This window comes from Physeter macrocephalus, chromosome 4 (genome assembly GCF_002837175.3).
Source record: "Physeter macrocephalus isolate SW-GA chromosome 4, ASM283717v5, whole genome shotgun sequence".
NCBI classification, from domain to species: domain Eukaryota; kingdom Metazoa; phylum Chordata; class Mammalia; order Artiodactyla; family Physeteridae; genus Physeter; species Physeter macrocephalus.
The window spans coordinates 44,735,804-44,759,951 of NC_041217.1; the positions used below are offsets into that span (position 1 = coordinate 44,735,804).

At 36.7% G+C, this 24,148-nt stretch overlaps 1 protein-coding gene across 2 annotated transcripts in view; it reads left to right on the forward strand.

Moving 5' to 3' along the window:
- The first annotated feature begins 778 nt into the window (after positions 1 to 778).
- RABGAP1L (RAB GTPase activating protein 1 like) overlaps positions 779 to 24,148 on the forward strand; it is a 642,929-nt gene continuing 619,559 nt past the window's right edge. For both annotated transcript variants that reach the window (XM_055084169.1, XM_028488591.2), the window contains exons 1-5: positions 779 to 949; positions 2,382 to 2,574; positions 11,770 to 11,980; positions 15,130 to 15,304; positions 22,948 to 23,105. In XM_055084169.1, the coding sequence (XP_054940144.1) occupies positions 812 to 949; positions 2,382 to 2,574; positions 11,770 to 11,980; positions 15,130 to 15,304; positions 22,948 to 23,105 (875 nt within the window). In that variant the 5' untranslated portion in view covers positions 779 to 811. The remainder of the gene's footprint in view (positions 950 to 2,381; positions 2,575 to 11,769; positions 11,981 to 15,129; positions 15,305 to 22,947; positions 23,106 to 24,148) is intronic.

Below are 24,148 nucleotides of genomic sequence, written 5' to 3' on the forward strand. Positions count from 1 at the left end.
AGTTGTGAGTACACTGACTGTTATATAGTGTACATGTTCAGTTAAAATTAGTTGTGTGAATATTTGAATTTCTGGAAGTGATAGAGAATGTTGAGTTTCTATGGTGTAAAGTAGAGATCTATCCAGAAAACAGAATCACGCTGTATTTGATTACTGCTGCATGAATGCAATGTGAAAGCTTTGCTCCCCTCACCTCCCCTGCTTTTTTTGCCTCCTGTAGATAAGTGGCTACATGTCTGGAAAAGAAAAGATACCTGGCTTAGGGTGTTGAATTCTTTGTTAATCAGTCAACTTAAGTGACACAGAAAAAATATTTTAAGGTACAATACTTAGTCTTGAGGAGATAAGTTTTTGCAGACATTTAGGTTTAGTTATAAAGTAATTTCAGTGAATGTATTTTTGTTTGTGTATGAATTTGTAGATACGTCTAGCTTATTTATTTATTATTTATTTTTCTATTTATTAAAAAGAACAAAAAGTATTTCTAGGAGAAATATGTAGAGTGCCAAATAGTAGTAAATACTTTTAGTTGAGATATGGTCAAGTTTGTGTTGTTTTTCAGGGAACAATATGGTTCTTTTAGCTTGGAAACTCAGGGTACATTTCCATTATGTGGCCCAGCCCAAGAAGGTAGCCTCCCTAGTTTTGAGATAATTATCGAGCCAGCAGAATTCTTCCTTGCATGAACCAATTTTAAAGGCCAAAGATTGATCAGGTACTTAATAGTTCATGTTTTTATTCACTAATTTTTGTTCTTACTTCTTGTGATTTTGACCAGGTGGATGTGGGAAGAGAGGTTTGCAGCACTGAAATGGAGGTCAGAGCTTCATTACAGAAGATTAGTGGGTCATCGGATTCTGTGACTACACTGAACAGTGAAGAATTTGTTTTGGTTCCTCAGCATGCAGATGATACTTCTACAAAAGATGATGAAAAACCTGAACTGAAGGTATTTTTCCCTTTTCTACAAATGATATTATTTTGAATTATTATTATTATTTTTAACTAGGTGAAACTTAGGAGATATATAAAATCCAAAGGTTTTTCTTGAGTACTGACCTCGAGACTAGAATCAGTGTTTGATTTATCCAGAGGCTAATTATTTGGTTTGTGTATTTTTAAAATTTTTGCTTTCGGTTTTTTATCTTTTACTTTAGAATTCAGAAAGAAGGAATAGGAGGGAAAAAAGAAGAGAAAGGATAATTGGCAAGTTAGACTTAATGGTTAAATCTTACATAAATTTAATTTATCTGGATATTTTTGTCTCTCTTACTGCTGCTGGGTTTTAAAAATTAATTATATAAATATGTAGTTATGTATTATTTTCACTTGAGAGACTTTTCTTTATGATTTTTATGTTTTAAGTCAGCTGGTAACATTCAAGTATGTGATTTAACACTTGTCTGAATATTTTTGAAGTATATGTTTTATAATTTTAGCAGTTGAGTTTTTATTTGGATGTGGTCCTTTTTCTTTTTCATTTTTATGTTGCCTTTCCTAACTCAAAAAAAAGAACCAAACAAACCCAGGTATACATGTATGGGAATTGCATAACCACCCTCTAGAAATAGGAAGAGAGAAATTAGCCAAAAATGCTGTATATTATTTATGACTTTTATTTAATATTAATTATATCAAACGTATGTTAGTATGTTAATCTAATAAAATCAATCTAATAAAATTTTATAAAAATTAGATTATTAAGTACTCATTTTACATTATGTTGAGGATATATATATTTATAATTTAATTAATCAATGGATTTCTTTAAATTTATTCAAATATCTGTATTTAAATAAACAGCTATTTAAATTCATTTAACTCTGTATTTTCATATTAATGTGTTTAAGGCATTTATTTACTTAGGCTTTGTGTCTCACTTGCTTTTAAGAAAAAGATGAGTCAACTTAAGTGTAAGGAAATTAGCAATACTCCTTGACAGCTCAAGGAAAATGTTTAAAGGAGTCAGAAATATGTTTATGCTCTGATATCAATGCTACATATTATCTATTTAAATGTATCCATTTTCCTCTTTAAAACACATAAATTTAGGTTTACCCAGTTTTTAGAATACGTTTCTAAAGAGAAAAAGAAAATATCTGTAAATAAGATCTTAGATCAGATATAGTTGGAAACTGCCTGGTATGTTTCTGAAGAATCCTTTTCTGATACTAATAATCCTCTAATTTAGTTGAGTTTATAACTCAGGATTTTGTATATATCTAATGAAATTAGGTACAGCTGTATAAATTCTTGGTATTCAGTAACTATATTTAAATTTAAATATTTAGATTGTTTAAATTTCTTCTAGAAATGAAATATTTTCATTAAGTTCCAAAACCACATTATGATTGAAACGAATTGTCTTGCTTTGTCTGTAGATAGTTTCTAATGGTGATGAACAACTGGAAAAAGCCATGGAAGAGATTTTGAGAGATTCTGAGAAAGGACAAAGCAGCTTTCTTGTTGATTGTCCGAGTTCCAGTGAGATTTCAGACAATTCATTTGGAGATGTTTCGGCCAGCCAAATAAATAAGCCGTCTCTTCAATTAATTTTGGATCCGTCGAATACAGGTACTGTATTGAACTCTTAGAAACTATAATAGAAATGAGATAAAGTGATAATGAAAATTTTAAGAGGAATATTAGAAAATTTTATTAGCTTCATTTTCTAAGATCAAGGCCAGCAGCTTTTCAGTTCCCACTTTGGTTCTTATGTTTCTGTTTGTATCTCCACCTGTAAAATCAGTCTCAGTGTTCTCTGAGAACTGGCTCTATGTCTGGGTATTCATTTTACCCCTAGTACTTGGCATATAGTAGGCCCTCAATAAATACTTATTGAACAAATGAATACATTCTTGGGTGTCAAAGAACAGTGTAATGGACACATTCTTTCATATAATGTGACTTCTTACTCAGTTTGACTACAGTTATTTCAAATTCCAATTTGTGAAAATTCTAAGTAAAATAGCATATCAACTCCATCAGTGTAATAATACTGTAAAAGTATTTATTACAGTGTAATAAATAATATGTACGTGCATGAATGAGTAGGATTTTTAGTAGGAATACCAGCTTGTAAGTCAAAATGGTTTTGGATGAAGGAAAAGCCAAACCAAACCCAACCCAACTCCTACTTCAGCTGGTTTAAACACTGGAGGTGTGGTTTGATCTGGGCTCTGGTAGTATTTCTTTGTAAACTACTCAGCTTTGATCTTCTCCATGTCATCTTTCTCCTTAACTGACTTCCTTTGTGGTCACAAAGTAGGTAGCTGCAGAAATTGGTAAGTAAGGCTAGGTGATTTGTTCATGTCTGGTGACCGAGAGAAAGGCTCTGATCTTTTACTCATTGAACAAAAGTTGTGAGTTTTACTCTGATTGGACCAACTGAACCATTTTCTAGTAGTCAGGGGAATGATATGAACCGATACGTGTAGGCCTTGGTTATATTCAAACTCCTCAGTAAGTCATTCTGACAGAGGAGATGAGATCATCCTGATTGATGTAAGGCACTCACGATCCATTTCTGAATGTTCATGTAGGGTAAGTGTAGATATAGGCCAAAGTGCTACACAGTGGAAACACGGTGGCCCTACCTTACACTGTTCCCCAAATTTATTCCTAGTGAATCAAATATTTAAATGGGAAAAATGAACTTTAGAAGAAAATAATGAGAATATTTTTGTGATTGTCAGGGTAGGAAAGGCCAAATCATAAAGGAAAAGCTACTTGCATTTTAATACATAAAACCTTAAATCTGAATGAGAAAAGTACCATAATAAATATGGCTAAATGAGGCTCAGAGAAGATATTTGCCATGTGTTGGGGGTCCCCAAAAGTGCCCCTAGTTTAATGATTCATTATAAAGACTCATAGGTTTCAGTGTATATTCATATTCATGGCTAGATTTAAGTTCAAGGGGACTTTGTGTGTGTGTGTGTACACACAAGATTGGAAATAAGCCTTACAAAATATTAATTTTTGTGGTTCTTGATTGAGGGAACATGAGAGATTATATTTTTCATTGTGCTTTTCTTTATCTTTTGAATTTCTTAAATCCCTAGCCTTCCCCCCAAACCCAAAGCATACTGACATCAACATTTCTATAGTTATTTTTTTGGTTAATATATTAATCAAAAGGAAGAAATACCTTTATCTTCTCATGTATTGATAGCTCTGATGGGTTATTGGAATCAGTTGTCCTTTGCAATGGCCTAGATAATATTCTTATTTCTGAGCATATTTGATAGGGAGGGACCATGTATAATGTACTTTTGTGTTTTCAACACCCATTATATTAAATACATTTTAAAAAAATGTATCTTTCCCTGAAGATCTCAGTGGATAAGAATTTCTACTTTGCTTTACAAGTAAGTTTTAAAAAGCATTCTTTTCTAGTTATATATGTTTTGTGTTCTCCCCAAAATTAATATATTGAAATGCTAGCCCCCAAGGTGATGGTATTAGGACGTCAGGCCTTCAGGAGGTGATTAGGTTATGAGGGCAAAGCCCTCATAATTGGGATTATGTCCTTCTGAAACAGACTCCAGAGAGCTAGCTTGTGCCTTCTGCAGTGTGAGGACACAGTGAAAAGATGCTGTCTAGAAAGTGAGCTCTCATGAGACACCAAATCTGCCAGAGCCTCAGTCTTGGACTTCTAGCATCCAGAGCTGTGAGAAATAAATGTCTGTTGTTTATAAGCCACCCATGTGGTATTTTGTTATATAGCAGCCTGAAAGAACTATGAGAAGACATTTCAGCTGCCTCTTCATAGTTGCAGTTTTTGTTAACAGAATTGTTGTGGTCGATTAAAATGACACATAACTTCAAAGGTAAGGAACTGTCTGGAAAGTATCTAGATTTTTTTTTTTTTTTTTCCTTTTGCGGTACGCGGGCCTCTCACTGTTGTGGCCTCTCCCGTTGCGGAGCACAGGATCCGGACGCGCAGGCCCAGCGGCCACGGCTCACGGGCCCAGCCGCCCCGCGGCATGTGGGATCTTCCCGGACCGGGGCACGAACCCGCGTCCCCTGCATCGGCAGGCGGACTCTCAACCCCTGCACCACCAGGGAAGCCCTAGTATCTAGATTTTAATGGGCTAAAGTGAATAGTAAAGATATGTAATTTGCCAGTGATAAAATTAGATAGATAAGGGCTTTTGTTTAAACATCATGATAACTCGTTGGTTTTTGTCATTTGGTGATCGTGTGTCCTGGCTACTTGGATTCACGTCTACAGGGAATCTACTAATTTACTGTAATGTACTGAAATACTGTGTGGATACATAGATGAGTCTTCTCTCTCATGCTCTTTGTTATTTGCATCTTTCTGCTAAGGAAGGGATGATGGAATTGAAAAGTGTGACTTGAATAGGACTGAATTTATATTTAGGAGGATATGAATTTCTTACATCGATGTGTGATTTTACGAGATCTAAAAGTGTTGCCTTGCTAAAAATATTTTGCTATTTGCCTGCTTAACTTCAGATTTCCACTAGTCATGAGTTTTGTCTACATGAAAGCTGCAGTTATGATACATTTAGTTGTGGATGAGATAGGATCTAAGTGGTACCCAGAGATGATGTGTGTTTGCCATTAATTGGTTGCTAAAAGGACCACTAGCTCTAAAAAATTTCATTTATTTACTGATTAATTCATTTGGCATATATTGAGTGTCTAGTCTTTTAGACACTTGTTATAAGTGCTGGGAATAAAAAGAGGATAGAACAGTTCCTTCCCTTGAAGAGCTGGTACTCTATAATTAAGGGCAGAATAAACTTCATTTTGATTTTAATTCATTCTATTTTAGACCTTTCATAGAGGCTAAGACATGGTATCTGGAGTTCAGACCTAGATTTGAATCCAGGCTCTGTCTGTGGCTTGGGCAAGTTATTCAACTTCTCTAATGATCAGTTATCTCATCTGTAAAATACAGAAAAAATGAACCTGTTTCATAGGGATTTAGAAGTTTAAATGATACCACCCATATAAAGTATTTTGTAAAATGCCTGGCACAAAGTAAGTACCAAATAAAATGTTTGTCATCATGAATAGTTTTGGAAATCTTGAACCTCAGAATAAAATCACATACAGTTTTAGGTCAAAGCCCAGTAATGATAACATATCACTTAAAATGGGCATGGGGGGACTTCCCTGGTGGTCCAGTGGTTAAGACTCCATGCTTCCACTGCAGGGGGCACAGTTTGATCCCTGGTCAGGGAACCAAGATCCTGCATAGCGTGTGGCTCGGCCAAAAAAAAAAACAAACAAAACAAAGGGCATGGGGCAGGGTGTAGGCCCTTTACCTCCATTGACATACCTAACCCCTGAATTTCTATGGAGCAATGTTCTTTGAATACTCTAAAGATGTTGTCCTGCTGTCTTCTCTTCTCTGTCATTTCTGATGAGAAATCTGCAGTCGTTTGAATCACTTATTGTTCCCTTATTTGTAACATGCTATTTGTCTACTTTCAATATTTTTGTTTTCCAGCAGTTTGATTATATGGGTGTGGTTTTCTTTGAATTTATCTTTGTTGGTGTTCACTGAGATTCTTGAATCTGTAAATTTATATCTTTTATGAAATGTAGGAAGTTTTCAAACATTTTTTAGAAAATTTTTTTGTGCGTAGTCTTTTTCTTTTCCCGTGACTCAGAAAACAAAACTATTAGATATTTTCATATTGTCCTGCAATTCCTAAGGCTCTTTTCATTGTTTTCCAATCTTTTTCTTTTCTCCCTTCTTTAGTTTAGAAAATTTCTGTTGATCTGTATTCCAGTTTACTGGCTCACTATTCTGTTATCTCCTTTCTTTTGAGCCCATCCAGTGAATTTTTAATATTCTATTTTTCTGATCTTAAATTCACCTTTTTACATTCTGTTCCTCTGCCACGGATTTTAATATTTTCACTCATTCCAGGTTAGTTCACCTTTATGTCATAGAGCATGGTTATAATATCAATTTTAAAGTCTTTGATAATTCTAGCAACTGCATCATTTTGGGATTGGTATCTGTTGATTGCTTTTCCCTTGACAATTGGTCACCTTTTCCTATTTTTCCTTTTTGTTTTTGTTTTTTTTTGTTAGTTGAGTAACTGAATTGTTTTCCAGACTTTCTGAAACTTATGTTTTGAGATTCTGTTTCCAGATAAAATCCTCTGAAGAATGTTGATTTTGTTTTATTTTAGCAGGCAGTCCACTTGGTTACATCCAGACGCCAAGTTCTCTCTTGCTTTCTGGTTCCAAAGTCAATCAATTCCAAAACCTTTGCTATGCTTCTTTGGTCTGTTCCACACATGTATAGCATGGTGGTGAACCCAAGACTTGTGTTAGTTCATACACAAAATTAGGGGATTACCTTCTCCAACTCTCCTCCTCAGGATTTCCCCCATACTCTCTGGCTTCTTGGGGCCCATTTTCCTTCTTCTCTTGTGTAGAAAGACAGGTTTCTCACTTCAGGACAGAGTGGTGAGAGAAAAGAAAGAAAAAAAAAAAAAGCAAAGGTTTCCTTTTCCTTTTTGAACCACAAGAGCCAAGCCCCTTTGTTTGGGTGTTCTAACCACTGAGCGGTTCCTTTTCTTTGAGTTGCATATGCTACAGCACTCCATCCTTTCCCCCCAGCCCCACTTCCCACATAGTGGTGCAGCTCCAACACTGGGGCTGGCCTTCTGGTAGAACTGGGAGAGAAAAAAGAGAGAAAAAAAAAGTTATAATTCCCCAAACGTTCTCTGGTTTACAGGGACTCTTTTGTTCTGTCCTTTGGCCAGAAAAATTGGATTTCTCTCACAGTTTTGTTGCTCACTGCACAGTTCTGCAACTTGGGCTGCCCTTAGGTCAAATGTGGGATATAAAGGATGAAAAAATGTAAAAGGGAATTCAGTACTATACTGGTAGTTCTTCAAGTTTTGACCTCTCTCCAATATGTCTGTTGTTATTTGCTTTTTAAACAAAAACAATCCTGGGCTTCCCTGGTGGCGCAGTGGTTAAGAATCCGCCTGCCAGTGCAGGGGACACGGGTTCGAGCCCTGGTCCTGGAAGATCCCACATGCCGTGGAGCGGCTAAGCCCGTGCACCACAACTACTGAGCCTGCGCTCTATAGCCCGTGAGCCACAACTACTGAGCCTGCGAGCCACAACTACTGAAGCCCACACACCTAGAGCCTGTGCTCCGCAACAAGAGAAGCCACCGCCATGAGAAGCCAGTGCACCACAACGAAGAGTAGCCCCCACTCGCTGCAGCTAGAGAAAACCTGCGCACAGCAACAAAGACCCAATGCAGCCAAAAATAAATAAAATAAAATAAAATAAAATAATTAAAAACAACAACAACAAAAACAATCCTAAGGTAGTTACTTTTTATATTCTGCCCAGTGTTTTCAGTTAATACATAGAAGCTATAGCAGACTTGTTACTTCAATTTGACTGGTTCAGTTTGAGGATCTTCAGTTCTGCTAGTTTTTGCTTCAAGTATTTTGAAGCTCTGGTATTAGGGGCATAGCCACTTTTTAAATTATGTTTTCCTTATAAATTGACCCTTTTATCATTGTGAAATGTCTTTTTCTCCTGTTACTGTTTGTTGTTTTGAAGTCTGATTTTTCTGATATTAATATAGCCATTCTGGTTTTCTTATAATTAGTGTTTGCGTGGTATATCAATTTATTTCCTCCTTCCCTCCCTTCCTCCCTCCCTTCTTCCCTCTCTCTCTTTCATTTTTTTTTGGCATTTTATTTTATTTAGTTATTTATTTTTATAAATAAATTAATTTTTTTGGCTGTGTTGGGTCTTTGTTGCTGCACGCAGGCTTTCTCTAGTTGCAGCTATAAAAAGTAACTACCTTAGGATTGTTTTTGTTGTTGTTGTTTTTAATTATTTTATTTTATTTTATTTTATTTATTTTTGGCTGCATTGGGTCTTTGTTGCTGTGCGCAGGTTTTCTCTAGCTGCAGCGAGCAGGGGCTACTCTTCGTTGTGGTGCACTGGCTTCTCATGGCGGTGGCTTCTCTTGTTTTGGAGCACAGGCTCTAGGCCTACGGGATTCAGTAGTTGTGGCATGCAGGCTCAGTAGTTGTGGCTCGCGGACTCTAGAGCGCAGGCTCAGTAGTTGTGGTGCATGGGCTTAGTTGCTCCACAGCATGTGGGATCTTCCCAGACCAGGGCTTGAACCCGTGTCCCCTGCATTGACAGGCAGATTCTTAACCACTGTGCCACCAGGGATGTCCCTCTTTCTTTCATCTTTATGGAAGATCTTGGTGGCTGCAGTGTGGAGAATAAATTAGAGGAAAGAAAGACTGGAGGTTACTGCTGTAGTAATTTGGGTAATGACTATGGGGCCAAAGAAAAGTGGGATGGATTCAAGAGTTATTCAAGGCATGAATAGTTGAGTGGACATCTAATGAATTCAATTCTGGACATACTGATTAATAAGAACTCCAAATGGGAATGACCAGCAGTCTGTTGTATTTTAAAGAAATTAAACGGCAAGGAAAAAGTCATTCCCTCATATTTATAACTTTTGGTGCTCTTCAGTTTCCCTCTAGTATCATTTTCCTTTATCCCAAGGATCTTCTTTAATATTCTTATTTTCTTATGCAAATTAGAATTAGTTGTTATATCCACCCAGGGAATATTTCATTTCAGATCTTGCATTTTTTAGCTCTAGAATTTCTTTTGGTTCTTTTTTCTGTCTTCCGTTTTTCTCCTTCTTTTGTTAGGTGTTTTTCTTTAATTCCTCTATCATATTTATAATAGTTACTTTAACGGTCTTGTCTACAATTTTGTCATCTTTTTTTTTTGGATCCATTTATGTATTGTTTTTGTATTTGGGGTATACAGTTTCATGAATCTGTGAGCTACACAGATTTTGTAAAACATTTATTTCTTCAGAAAGCTTTTTCCCCACCTTTTCCTCTTTTGTAGGATTCCAATTACACATACGTTAGACCATTTGAAATACTTGATCTATCGTGTTCATCAGTCACCAAAGCATAGTTTTACCATATGATCTTGCAAATAATTGTTTTTGCATAAGTACTTGCTAAATTAACAAAAATGCATATATGGGCTTCCCTGGTGGCACAGTGGTTGAGAGTCCGCCTGCCGATGCAGGGGACATGGGTTCGTGCCCTGGTCTGGGAGGATCCCACATGCCACGGAGCGGCTAGGCCCGTGAGCCATGGCCGCTGAGCCTGCGCGTCCGGAGCTTGTGCTCTGCAACGGGAGAGGCCACAACAGTGAGAGGCCCATGTACTGCAAAAAAAAAAAAAAAAAAAAAAAGCATATATGTATATTTTAAACATGTTTGAGGCCCGTGAGCCATGGCCGCTGAGCCTGCGCGTCCGGAGCTTGTGCTCTGCAACGGGAGAGGCCACAACAGTGAGAGGCCCATGTACTGCAAAAAAAAAAAAAAAAAAAAAAGCGTATATGTATATTCTAAACATGTTTGTATTCGGCCTTAAAATGTATTTGTAGTTTTTTATATGTCCCTTTTGAAATGTATACATTGAACTGATTCTAAAGGGGAAAAAACATGTTTCAGTGATTGAAGAACATGGTAGATGAAGCACTTCATTTGAATAGCTTTAGTTTATCAATAGAAAAACAGTGGTGAAGGGTGCATGATTTAGTATAATATTTGGGAGCTGGAGTGGGGAGGTTGGGAATGGCTTTTGTGAATTATTTATTAATATCCTGTAAGTGTAATCCTGGTAAGGAGAATTAGAGCATGTCACAAGGATCTAGTTTGGGTGAGACAGGCTGCTTAATTTTGTACAGCATGGATGTGGGTAGCAGGAAGAGTTGGAGACTAGCTGAATGTGGGTTTTTAGGTGGGGAAGGGGAGAGTGGCAGAGGGGAAGCTTTATACTACTTGATATATGCAGATAAATACTCTCTAACCACAGTTGGGACTTTGCTACATGCATGCTGTGCTTAGAATTAAAGTGGATTTTTTTTTTTTTTAAAGAATTGGGGGAAGCAATCATAGGATAATTCATCAAAATAATTATTTTGAGGAAAAATTTTTCATTGAAATACGTACATATTTTGTAGAAGCCAGCAAGCTAGGAAGGAGAAAAATAAGGAGCTTGACTTTGTTGGTATTAGTATGAGATGGAACATTCTTTTTTTTTTTTTGTGGTATGCGGGCCTCCCTCTCCTGTTGCGGAGCACAGGCTCCGGACGCGCAGGCTCAGCGGCCATGGCTCACGGGCCCAGCTGCTCCGGGGCATGTGGGATCCTCGCAGACCGGGGCGCGAACCCGGTTTCCCTGCATCGGCAGGCGGACGCGCAACCACTGCGCCACCAGGGAAGCCCCTGAGATGGAACATTTTAACGTTGACTTTTGCTGAGGAATTTAGCCTGATTAATAAATTTGGTGCTATGCAGGATCTTTACCAGAGACACTTTTAACTGATTTTAGTTTTGTTTAATTCTCATTAGTTTTAGGATAATTCACACTGTCTTTAGTGTAGTCTTTTCTCCGTATTGTTTTGTATCACTTGAACTCCGTATTTTTGATTTTTTAAAATACAAAGCTTAGAATTTTTTTTTTCTTTTCCTGTAAAGAAGTTATAGCTAAGTAAGATAATACTTTGAGAGGTCTGAAGTACAAAATTGCCAGTTCCAGAGCTCTAAGTTAAGATGCAGGATAAACATTAAAAGAAATGAAAACACAGAGAGACCTAAATTTTATTTGCAATTTTTCATTTGTTTTTGGGCAATAGGTGAAATTATACTGTGAAGTTTTATATTAACTTTTGAGTGTTTCTTTTTCTTCAGAAATTTCTACACCCAAACCATCTTCTCCAAGTGGAATACCTGAAGAAGATAGTGTTTTATTTAACAAACTGACCTACTTAGGATGTATGAAGGTTTCTTCCCCACGTAATGAAGTGGAGGCTTTACGGGCAATGGCAACTATGAAATCTTCCAGTCAGCACCCCTTTCCTGTTACTCTGTATGTGCCAAATGTTCCGGAAGGTTCTGTGAGGTAAGCTCTAATCCTTTATTACCCCCTTAGACATGTGTGAAGCTTTTTTGGGTAGTGGTGATGATATTTTATCATAAGTGAGGCCTTGGACTTACTCTGAATTCACTTTTACTCTGTAGCCATGCAAAGTAAACATGTTTAGGTTTAGACTGTATTCCTTATTTGCAAGGGGCATTTGTAAAATTTGCTTAGAATATTATAAATGCAACTATAACTGTAAAAATACCTATGATTTGTGTTTCACCTTGTCATGTAACAGTGGTTCAGAAAACTAGAGTGATCCCTAGATTTCAAGCTCTTTACGTCAGACTGGAAAGAAGCAAAATGGCTTTTTCTCACATGCTTCACTGGGAATAATATTTAATGTCATCTGAACCTTGAATTTCTTTAAATGTAAATCAGATAACTGTTATTTTCCTACATTCAGCCCTCCAGTAGCCTCCAATCACACTTGTGACTATATTTGAAATTCTTACCATGTCTTGCCCTGATGATCTGCTTTGACCTGATCTTCTTCCCTTCTCCCCATTCTTCCCTCCCTCCTTTGCTGTCTCACTTCTTTCACTACATTTACTTCATTCATTCATTCACTTCATTCATTTGCTACATTCCAGTCATAGTAGCCTCTTTGCTCTTTCTCAAATGCAGTCATGAATCCTGCCTCAGGGCCTATCAGTCAGGATTCCTACCTCAGGGCTTTTGTGTAGTCTCTTTACTTTGCCTAAACAAGCTTTCCTTGGTTTTCCAGTGGCTTTTTCACTTCTCTCCGGTTTCACCTCAAGAAACCTTTTTATCAAAAGAAGGCTTCTTTTTCTTCCTCCCTGTTTTTCTTAATAGGGTTTATTTTTTAGATCACTTTTAGGTTCACAGCAAAATTGAGCACAAAGTACAGAGATTTCCCATATCCCAGATGTGCACTCCCCCACCTCCCCCAAACACACCTCTCACCATCAACATCCTCTTCCACGTGGTACATTTGTTACAATTTTTTATTTATTTTAAAATTATTTATTTATTTATTTATTTTTGGCTGCATTGGGTCTTAGTTGCAGCACACGGGATCTTTCGTTGCTGCGTGTGGGCTCTTTGTTGCAGTGTGTGGGCTCTCTAGTTGTGGTGCATGGACTCCAGAGCGCGTGGGCTCTGTAGTTGTGGTGCGCGGACTCCAGAGCGCGCACGTGGGCTTTGTAGTTGCAGCGCGCTGAGTTAGTTGCCCCGCGGCATGTGGGATCTCAGTTCCTGGACCAGGGATCAAACCCACGTCCCCTGCATTGGAAGGAGGATTCTTAACCACTGGACCACCGGGGAAGTCCCTACATTTGTTACAGTTGATGAACCTACATTGACATAATTTTCCAAAGTCCATAATTTACCTTAGGGTTCACTCTTGGTGTTGTACATTCTGTGGGTTTGGACAAATATATAATGACATGTATCCACCAGTAGAGTATCATACAGAGTACTTTCACTGTTGGAAAATTCCTGCCTTCTGCCTGATCATCTGTCCCTCCCTGCAACTGCTGGCAACCACTCATCTTTTTACTGTCTCCATAGTTTTGCCTTTTCCAGTATATTATATAGTTGGAATCATGTAATAAGTAGCCCTTTCAGATTGGCTTCTTTTACTTAATAATAGGCATTTAAGGTTCCTACATGTCTTTTTGTGGTTTGATAGCTCATTTCTTTTTACTGCTGAATAATACGCTATTGTCTGGGTGTACCACAGTTTATTTTTCCATTTGCCTATGGAAGGACATTCTGATTGCATCCAAGTTTTGGCGATTATGAATAAAGCTTCTGTAAACATCTGTGTGCGGGGTTTTGTGTAGACGTAAGTTTTTAACTCATTTGAATAAACACCAAGGAGTGTAATTGCTAGATCCTATAGTATGGGTATATTTAGTTTTGTAAGAAACTGCCAAATTGTCAAAAGAAGCCTTCTTTGATCGTATCATAATTATCCCTCTTTCTTTTTACTGGGCCTTTTTTCCTTCATAGAACTTTTCTTTGACTTGATATTATATATTTATTTGCTTATTTGTTTATTGTCTATCTTCCTCACTAGAATATAAGTTCCATGGGGGCAGGTTATTGGTATTTTTTCCTGCTACAGCTTCTGTCTGATAGTACTGTCTAGAGCAGTATTAGTCCATAGCAGGTTTTTAGTAAATATTTGCTGAATGAACAAATAAATGAACCAGGTCTGGGAAATTAGGTTGAATGTGTCTTGAACCTATACTATTCTCTGAAGACTGATTTAATCTTTTCCAAACCCTTTCTGATTTGCCTCATTCTCTAAAGTTTAGAATGTGAGAAAAGTTCTAAGTACCAAAATAATAGCCATATAAATTTACAAGGTTTTGGTAAAAATGCTTTGACTTTTTCAGGAAAGCGTTTTGTAGGTATATTGTTTGTATGATATCTCTTAACAGTAAAAGGCATTTTGATATTTGTATCTATTGAGTTTCAAAGTGCCAAACATACCTTAACAAAGACTTAGTGTTTTGATTTGCCTCTCTATTCCTAGTAGGTCCCCCTCAGTTCTACAATTTGAGATCCTGAGGTGGTCTTGAGGTTTTGGATCAAACTAGGGCTTAGGATTTGTACAGGGAAAGTCAGAGAAATATTTGCTCCTAAGTCCCACAAACTCCTTTTACCTCTTAAATTCCATTGTTAAGTTTATCTTTGGAACCACTCTGACCTTTTTTAGGGTAAGAGAAGTCTTTGTTGAACGATGAATGACCTGGACTTGGATAAACTTACAGGTGCTGTTTTAAATAGAAATGAACTCTCCAGAGATGGTCTGTGCTGTTTTTTACTGGCATTCCTCTTGCCATAACAGAACAAGACTAGCATTTAGGGATGCGTGACATCGATTTTACCAGGCAGTGTATACTTGGCTTTGAAAGTAAATGAATTTGATCATAGGACACAAAAATGAAGTAATTGTCAAAAGAAGGTGAAGAATTTGTGTGTTTGTTTGTGTGTATAGCAAAAATATGAAGATAATTGTTTTCTTGCTTTATTAGTACCAGTTTATTTTTGTGATTTTAAAATAATTATTTTATATGTTATTGGCATAGTAAAACTGTTTGCGTTTGTTCTTTGCTAGTTAATATTTTATCTCATTTTTCATCACCGTTCTGCAGAATCATAGACCAATCCAACAACATGGAGATAGCATCTTTTCCAATTTATAAGGTGTTATTCTGTGCACGTGGACATGATGGGACAGTAGAGAGCAATTGCTTTGCATTTACAGAGAGTTCCCATGGTTCAGAAGAATTCCAGATACATGTTTTCTCCTGTGAAATTAAAGAGGCAGTAAGTATAATATGTTGTAGCAATTCGCTATTGAGATGAATTAGGGTAATATTTTCAAACTCTAATTTCACTGTCATATAATTTAGTATGTATGACCATATACCATATTACATAAATTTGGAGTATCTTTCTGAAGAGAAAGTTAATATTTATAATGGCTTAGAGCCGCATATGGAAAGCTAAATCTGATAACTCTGTGCACTAATGTGGTTCTCTCAGTTTAACATATGTAACAGAAAAATCCCCCTTGATAAGCTTTCCTCCCACCCCACCATGGTAGTAATTGCTCAGACTTAGAAAGGAAGAATATTTTTGCCCCTCTTTTATTGTTTTGCCTAAGTTGGTTGGTCTATGTGACTTTAAAAAATGTCTGTAACAATACCTGTTTCTCTGCTGGGCCTTTCACTTAGATACTGCAGTAAGATTGTTTCATAGATGTCTGTGATTTTCACTGGTGATCATTTATTATGTGCGTTCATTCAGAGGCTGGCTTTTGCTCTATATAACTGGTATTAATTATAAATACAAATGCTCCCATACAGCAGGATTGTCAACTTGTAGTTATTTGAAGATGCCAGTGAGTTCCTCTTACCAATTATTAAACGGTAGTTTATTCTTAGACTCAGAATCAAATGGCTGTTACATACATGGAGAAATTGCCTTCTTTTCTGTATCTATTGATTTCTCCCCAAATTAAAAATAATTTGCACTTTTAGAACTTTAGTACTTATACAACCATTTCAAAGGCATTATTAAATGGATTTGGATGGGCAAGGTCTCAGGTGTGTTTGCTTTTGGAAATATAAATTGTCAGCAGAAAATGCTGAAAGTAGCAGTTGTTCTATTTTCTCTTTACTATGAAATATAAATAAACCATTGTATTAACAGGAGTTCTGAGAGTTTATTTCTGGCCACAACATGGGAACTCATAGAAATGTATATTTCTGTGTGTCTGATACTAAGCATGAGGGGTATGTCAGTTGTTATTATGCCCTGGTGATTAATTTTTTTTACACTAAAATGAACATGTACAGACATAGAAGTTCTCTGTCAGAACCATGCCTGTGTAAGAAGTTCAAATTTGTTTCTTTTTTTCTTTTTTTTCTTTTTTTAACATCTTTATTGGAGTATAACTGTTTTACAATAGTGTGTTAGTTTCTCCTTTACAACAAAGTGAATCAGTTATACATATACATATGTTCCCATATCTCTTCCCTCTTGTGTCTCCCTCCCTCCCACCCTCCCTATCCCACCCCTCTCATGGTCACAAAGCACAGAGGTGGTCTCCCTGTGCTATGCGGCAGCTTCCCACTAGCTATCTAATTTACATTTGGTAGTGTATATATGTCCCTGCCACTCTCTCACTTCGTCACAGCTTACCCTTCCCCCTCCCCATGTGCTCAACAAATTTGTTTCTTTTTGTTTGTTTTTTATATAGTTCTGAATTGATATTTCATCCCAATGTGTGTATGTATATATACCTACATACACATACATAATACCTATACATATACCTATACTGACTACTTGGCCAAATGTGTGATAGGTAGAGTGAATGAGTACAAGTATGCCTGGCACATAGGAGGCAGTGGATATAAATATGTTGAAAGAATGTGTGTGTGTGTTTGTAAATTGGGGGGGTCTATTTCTGATCCTTACAACTCCACTACAGAGTTGGGGAAGCAGATGGTAGAGTCCTGGCATTTCATTTTGGCACCCATCATTTAATATACCTGTGTGGATTCTGGATAACTGGTGCTCAACAGAAGAAAGTGAACTTTGAAGAATTGGAGAACCTGCTGCTTGGAGAGGCAGAACACTACTGTAGAAGGAAATTGAAAGGCACCTGGTTGCAAGCATTTTTCATAACTGTGATGGTATGAAACTCTCTTTTTGGATTATAGCATCCCCTTGTTTATGGGGGGGTATTTGTCATTTTTGAGGGCTTTAACAGTGGGTAAGCAGTGGATAAAACTGGGGGGGAATTCTCGGCCTGACCATTTTGGATATAGTATTAAATAGTATTAATTGTATTTCTGGAGAGGGTATTTGGTACATTGTAGGTTGTGATAAAGTGATGTCCATTTATTATTTAATTTTTTTGAGTAAATTTTTCAAAGTGTTACATTCTGGGACATTGGTGGTAAAATTCATTGTTTGAAGGAGAAATAAATGACAGTTTTCATTGAACTTTATTATGAGAGATCATTTCTATAACAACCCAATATAAATATAGGGCTTATGCCTGGCACTGCACTAAGCATTTACTTGATACTCATGACATTTCCATAACATAGATGGTATTTATTTAGACTAGTGACCTTATGCTCCTCTTTGCCTGGAGCAGTCCTAGTTTATGCCTGTTGTCCAAGTATATTATTAAAGCACTTCATTTTATTCTCAAAAGTGCTCTGGTTTGGCTGACAAATTTTATGTTTACCCTTTCCTTATCCAGAGGCTGAGAGAATAGATGATAAAGCTGGTTTCCTAAGGAAGTTTATGACTCTGAAGACCCATTTAATTTTCAGTCACAGCTTTCCTGTTGCTTTACTATAAAAAGTAAATATAGATTTTTACCTTTCAGTTATGCTTTATAAAGGGATTTCTTGGTCATATAGCTTGCATTCCAGCAACCTTTAGGTTTTACTCATGCCTTTTATAGAATGTCTGACATCTTCCTCTCTCCCCTCAAAAAATAATTACTTGTCTTTTTGTTGCATTTACTGGTTGTCTAGTTATCTGGTTCCTGGAAGTTTCTTGTTGTGTGGTGAAGGGGCAACATCAGTCCTTAGTATTTGGGTCCCTCTTAATGGGCACAGACAATTGGCAAAGATAGCTCAGGAACAGATGACAGACATTCTTATTGCTTAAATATGTACCATGCAGCAGTGGCACTAATTTGTTTTCCATTGTTTGCAGAGTCCCTGGATGAGATTTGAAGAAGTTTGTCAGTTAAAGGCAAGAAGACATCTTCTCAAGAGGTAGTAGCAGCATGGCTGCCACTACCAATTATCACTGTGATGTGCTCTTATTTCACCATAATATCCCACAATCAGCAGACACCAACAGTGGTAGAGGGGAAGCCCAGTGAGGGTGATGGCTTTGTTGGACCTGTGACACAAGGATTAGGGGTTCCCACAGGAGGGTTAGGACACATTTGATTTATTGCCCTGGCTGTTCTTCTCTGGGAATCTGCTGGAGCGGATCTCAATTATCTATGGCAAAAGAGTTGGGGAATCCAGCCAGAAGTATCTTGATGCTGATGATCTTTGTACAGGGAGAATGATGTGCTAGAGTTCTGCTGAAGAATTACAGACAGAGCAGAGTATCAGAAAGCACAGTGCAAAAAGCCAAAGAGGCACCTATTCTTGTTTCATCTTTATGAATATATTACACAAAACTGTTTTTAAAGATAATTAGTTGACTCTCTTTAAGAATTCCTATTTCTACTACTCAGTGTAACCATTTTCTTCAAAACAGATTTTGCTGTTTGTTTGTACGTTATGACATACTTACCATTACTAGCAATTCTCAGTGTTGTGTTTTAGAAGCAGGTTTTTATCAGCTGGTGTTACAGGCATTCAGAGGTATTTCATAATACCAAGGGTATCATTAGGAACATCTTTACTTTTAATGCATTGGTTTTTCTTAGGGTTGCTGATACACTACTATATAAAAGAAAACCTAATTCCTTGTATGAGAAAATATTATTGCTAAACAAATATTTATTGAGATGGTATTTTAGCAAAATGCCTTATTTTGGAAATTAATTTGGAAGTTATATTGTTTTTCTCAAATAAATTGATTTTTGTAATTAAAAAAATTCTTGTATGATTGCCTCTTGTTTTAGCTCCTTTCAATTAGTAATATATTTGAGCAAGTTGTTTTTAAAATTTTAACACATATTTTTCTGGGTATCTTTTATATGATGACTTTTCTATATTTACTTTTTGGGGTGAACATTTTCTGGATAAACGTTTTTAAAAGAGTGGCTCCTTTTTCACCAATATTAGTAAAAAGGCTTTATCTTAGAAGAATTTGCTATGTTATTTTATTTTATTTTAAATTTATTTATTTTTAAATATTTATTTATTTGGCTGCGTCGGGTCTTAGTTGCGGCACATGGGATCTTTTGTTGTGGTGTGCGGGCTGTTTGTTGTGGTGCGTGAGCTTCTCTCTAGTTGCGACACGCGGGCTCAGTTGTTGCGTCATGCAGGCTGTCTAGTTGTGGTGCAGGCTCTAGAGTGCACAGGCTTAGTTGCCCCTCTGCATGTGGAATCTTAGTTCCCTGACCAGGGGTCGAACCTGCGTCCCCTGCATTGGAAGGTGGATTCTTAACCACTGGACCACCAGGGAAGTCCCCCTGTATTACTTATTTTAAGTAAGTATTTCATTTAATAGCATTTCTTGGACTGTTAATGTGTAATACATAATTGAGAATTTGCAAAATACTGAAATACAAAAGAAAGTAAAAGTTACTCAGAATTCCATCAGAATTAAGATTTTGGTGTGTCTCCTTTCCACATATCTACAAGTGTCCTCCTGCCCACCTCTTCAAAAACAACAACAACTCTAAGAGATAGTTTTGTGTTTAATGCTTTCTGTAGGTAGGTACTGCCTCTGGGGAAAAATTGTACTGTATTTTTTGTCAATAAACCTTTTGACTTCTGCAAAGAAAATGCCTGTTCTAGATTATTGTGTGTTTGTGTGTGTGTATTTAATAGTGTGACATGTATAGAAATGTTTTCCATGGTATTATGTTTTAAATTTTTTCATGATGAAATTGGTTACCCAATTTGTTCCAATAACTGTAGACATTGATAATCATTGTTTTTGAAGCTACTCTACCTTACCAATTCTTGGATCATCATTCCAGCTTATTCACAGACTCTAGAAATCACAAATCATTTTAACCTTGTTGTTGGAGATAGCAACTTCTAAGACATGGTCAGGATTAAATGTAGTTTGATTGCTGTTAATGTACTGTTGTGTCCTTCCTCCAAGAAGAGAGAAAGGTGTAGTCTGATTTTCCCCCCATCATTCTCTACCACTCTGGCTCAGCCCCATATGCTTAGCCTTTTTAAAAAGAAATTCCTGAGCCTTGCCCATCTACTTTAGAATTTGCAAAGTTCTTTGACTTTTTTTTTGGTGTGGCCTGATGTGTAGGCTTGCGGACAGCTCTGATACAAAGAAAATGAAATAGAATAATATAGGAGAGAAGATAAATAGGGTTGGGGTTTAACTTTACTAATGTATCAAAAACTAAGTACAGGTATTCTGTTTTCACATATAATGTTTTCTTAAAAATATGCTTAAAAATGTTTTCTTAAATATACATAAAATGTAAATAAGAGATGTCACATTTTATTTGGAGTTAGGAAGTGGGGAGTACTCAAAGTACTGAAAATAGTTTAAAGTCCCTGTTTACACTTTACCTTGTAGGCATAATCTTCAGTGACTTATTTCTAGCATGTTCTTTGATTCTGTTTTCCTCTATAACATTTAAATTATTGAGCTAAGTCCAATAATGGTCCAGTTGAGGCTGAACATATCTGTTTTTGCCTTACCTAATGATTCCTCCCATTCACCCCAAGCACATTCAACTTACATGTGCTGAAATGAAAGCTCCATGTACACGGCTGTATCCCTCTCTCCTAGAATAATACTTAGTACACAGCAGGCACTCAGAAAGTATTGGTTGGGGCTTCCCTGGTGGTGCAGTGGTTGAGAATCCGCCTGCTGATGCAGGGCACACGGGTTCGGTCCCCGGTCCGGGAAGATCCCACATGCTGCGGAGAGGCTGGGCCCGTGAGCCATGGCCTCTGAGCCTGCGCGTCCGGAGCCTGTGCTCCGCAACAGGAGAGGCCACAGCAGTGAGAGGCCCGCGTACCACACACACACAAAAAAGTATTGGTTGAATGAATGAATATACTTATCATTGTCTTAATTGTATAAGATTTGAGGTCTACAGTTATTATTAATATGAATCCTTTGCTGCTTTGTTGTTTTTACTCATTTATATAAAATTATAATGAGATAACATTAAAAAATTTTACAAATGCTGTGATACAAATATGATGCTATTGATTGAAGTTGAACTTTAGGCTGGCAGGCAGCATTCTTATATAGTTAACCTGTGTAAGTCAGTTAATTTAGAAAACTATTGATTTGGCACTGGAAAGGCAGTTTAGGGTAATCATTGATTACTAGATGTAAGTGTGGCCACTGGAAGTTTGAGGACCATTGAATGTGTTAGAGTATGTGTGTGTGAGAAAAGGTAGAATGTATGAATATAATAAAAATAGAATATTGAGGAAAGACCCCCATACTTGAAGAAATTCTACTGTTAAAGAGAGTGCTCTTATTTCAAGTAAATTATAAAATATTATAATCCTAGATTAATACAAAGAATAATTTGAATTCACTTTATCTAAAGTGAAGGATTTAATATTCAGAGAAGTTTCTTTACTAGTACCTCCCAGTGTGAGATTTTGAAAATATGACCTTTGTTCAAACCCTTCTTATTTCATCTTGTTTTTATTTGTTCAACCCATGAGGTGCCTGAGAGATTTGGAAGGTCTTTTGTGTTTGAAGCGGACAAGTTTGAGATGGTATGATGCTTCTTTTGGAACCAAGGAAGTAATACCGTCTGGAAGAGTGTGGGATGTAGAGTACTCCTCCACTTCAGGGGAGGAGCAAAAGCCATCCATATATATACACACATACATATATTTATGTATGTGTGTGTATATAAAGTCACCAGGGTGGCTTAATACTAGTAAATTAGATAAGAACATGTCAGGATTCATTCATTCTGTGACACATTTATACAACAACAACGTTGAGTAACAATACTGGAAGCTCTTTAAATCGTGCTACCATGTTTTCTTTTTGCAAAAAACAGTATTTATTCTATGCCTCAGGATCTAGCCCTCTCAAGCTGAGAGAAGTAAAAAGAGAAATTGACACCTTGGGCTAAAACCTTGTTTGTGTGTGTTCATTGGGAAGGTTTAGATGCCAGTATCATTCTAGTAATTATCTTAGGATTCATTCATTGCAATATAGTATCTTAGGGGTCATAGAAACATCTATATATACATAAAGCTTCTTTTGTGACTTTAAATTAAACGTCTTTATTTTGGTGTTTAAATGCCAGATTGAAAGAAGCAAACTACAGTTAACCCTTGAACAGTGCACTGGGGCTGGGGGGTGGTGTGTGGTAGGGGCGCTGACCCTCTGCCCAGTCAAAAATTCATGTATAATTTATAGTTGGCCCTCCATATGAGCGGTTCCTCCTTATCCACTGTTCCGCATCTGCCACTTCAACCAACCGCGGCTTGTATACTACTGTAGTATTTACTATTGAAAAAAATCTGCGTATAAGGGGACCCGTGCAGTTCAAACCCATGTTGTTTAGGGGTCAACTGTGTGTGTGTATATATGCTTATACTATGTATATATACACACTGTATATTACAAACTGTGTGTGTGTGTGTGTGTGTGTATATGCTTAGACTATATCTACTTTATCTGCTAAAGAGCATTGTGACCATGGGAAATTATAGATTCAAGAATTAGGAAAGAAGTTTATCAAAATGCAGTTAAATCTTTGTCTAATATTGTTTCCATTTTTATTCTTTTAGGTAAGCAGAATTTTGTATAGTTTCTGTACAGCTTTCAAACGGTCTTCTAGACAAGTATCTGATGTTAAAGACTCAGTTATTCCTACCCCTGACAGTGATGTATTTACCTTCAGTGTCTCCTTGGAGGTAAAAGAAGATGATGGAAAAGGAAACTTTAGGTGAGGTTGTTTGGAAAGATTAAAAATTGGTATTGTGTCTGAAATATAATATTGGCTAGTTTAAAGTTTCCAGAATATACAATGTTGGTATAAAGCTTTAGGATGATAAAGAAATATTTCACTGGTGAATGTATGGTTCACTTTTGTCATGCTTTTCAGATATTTTATGTAAATTATTTTCTTAATATTTAAAAATACTGATATTTACTGTAGAAAATTTAGTAAAATAATAAAATTAGAATAAAAAGCTATGGTTTTGTCAGCCACAATCACTTTTTTTTTTTTTTTTTTTGGCGGTACGCGGGCCTCTCACTATTGTGGCCTCTCCTGTTGCGGAGCACAGGCTCCGTATGCGCACGCTCAGCGGCCATGGCTCACGGGCCCAGCCGCTTGGCGGCACGTGGGATCTTCCCGGACCAGGGCATGAACGCACGTCCCCTGCATCAGCAGGCGGATTCTCAACCACTGTGCCACCAGGGAAGTCCCCACAATCACTTTTAATATTTGATTTCTAGGGTGTATTTTTATACAGTTGTATATATATATAGTTTTTTCTTTTAACTTCATGATATAAGAATTTTTCAATTAAAATATTCTTAAAATCATTTTTAATGGTTACCGGTAGTATATTGTACGGTTTGAGCATCATTTAATTAACCATTTCCTTCTGCTGTGTATTTGGAATGTTCTTCTTTAGTTCAAAAATAGGCAGATAATAGGAAACAGTTATACTCTTTAATGATCAGTTATGGGCCTTTACTTTGCCTTTGTTTCTAACCATAATTGTTAGTTAGGTATTTTACCTGTTTTTTTACAGATACAGAAATTGAGTCTTAGGTCAAATAAGTTGCTAAAGGTATTTTTCCTTTTCAGATAAGGCAACCTATATTTTAGACACTTAACTGTTTTTATTTTGTTTCTTTTAGACACTTATTGTTTTAATGAACTAATTCTTGAGAATTGTCAGTCTGGCCTAGGCTAGAATTTAACTTGCCCTGATCTGTACCTCTTTGTTCATCTTTTATTTATATTTACTTGGATTT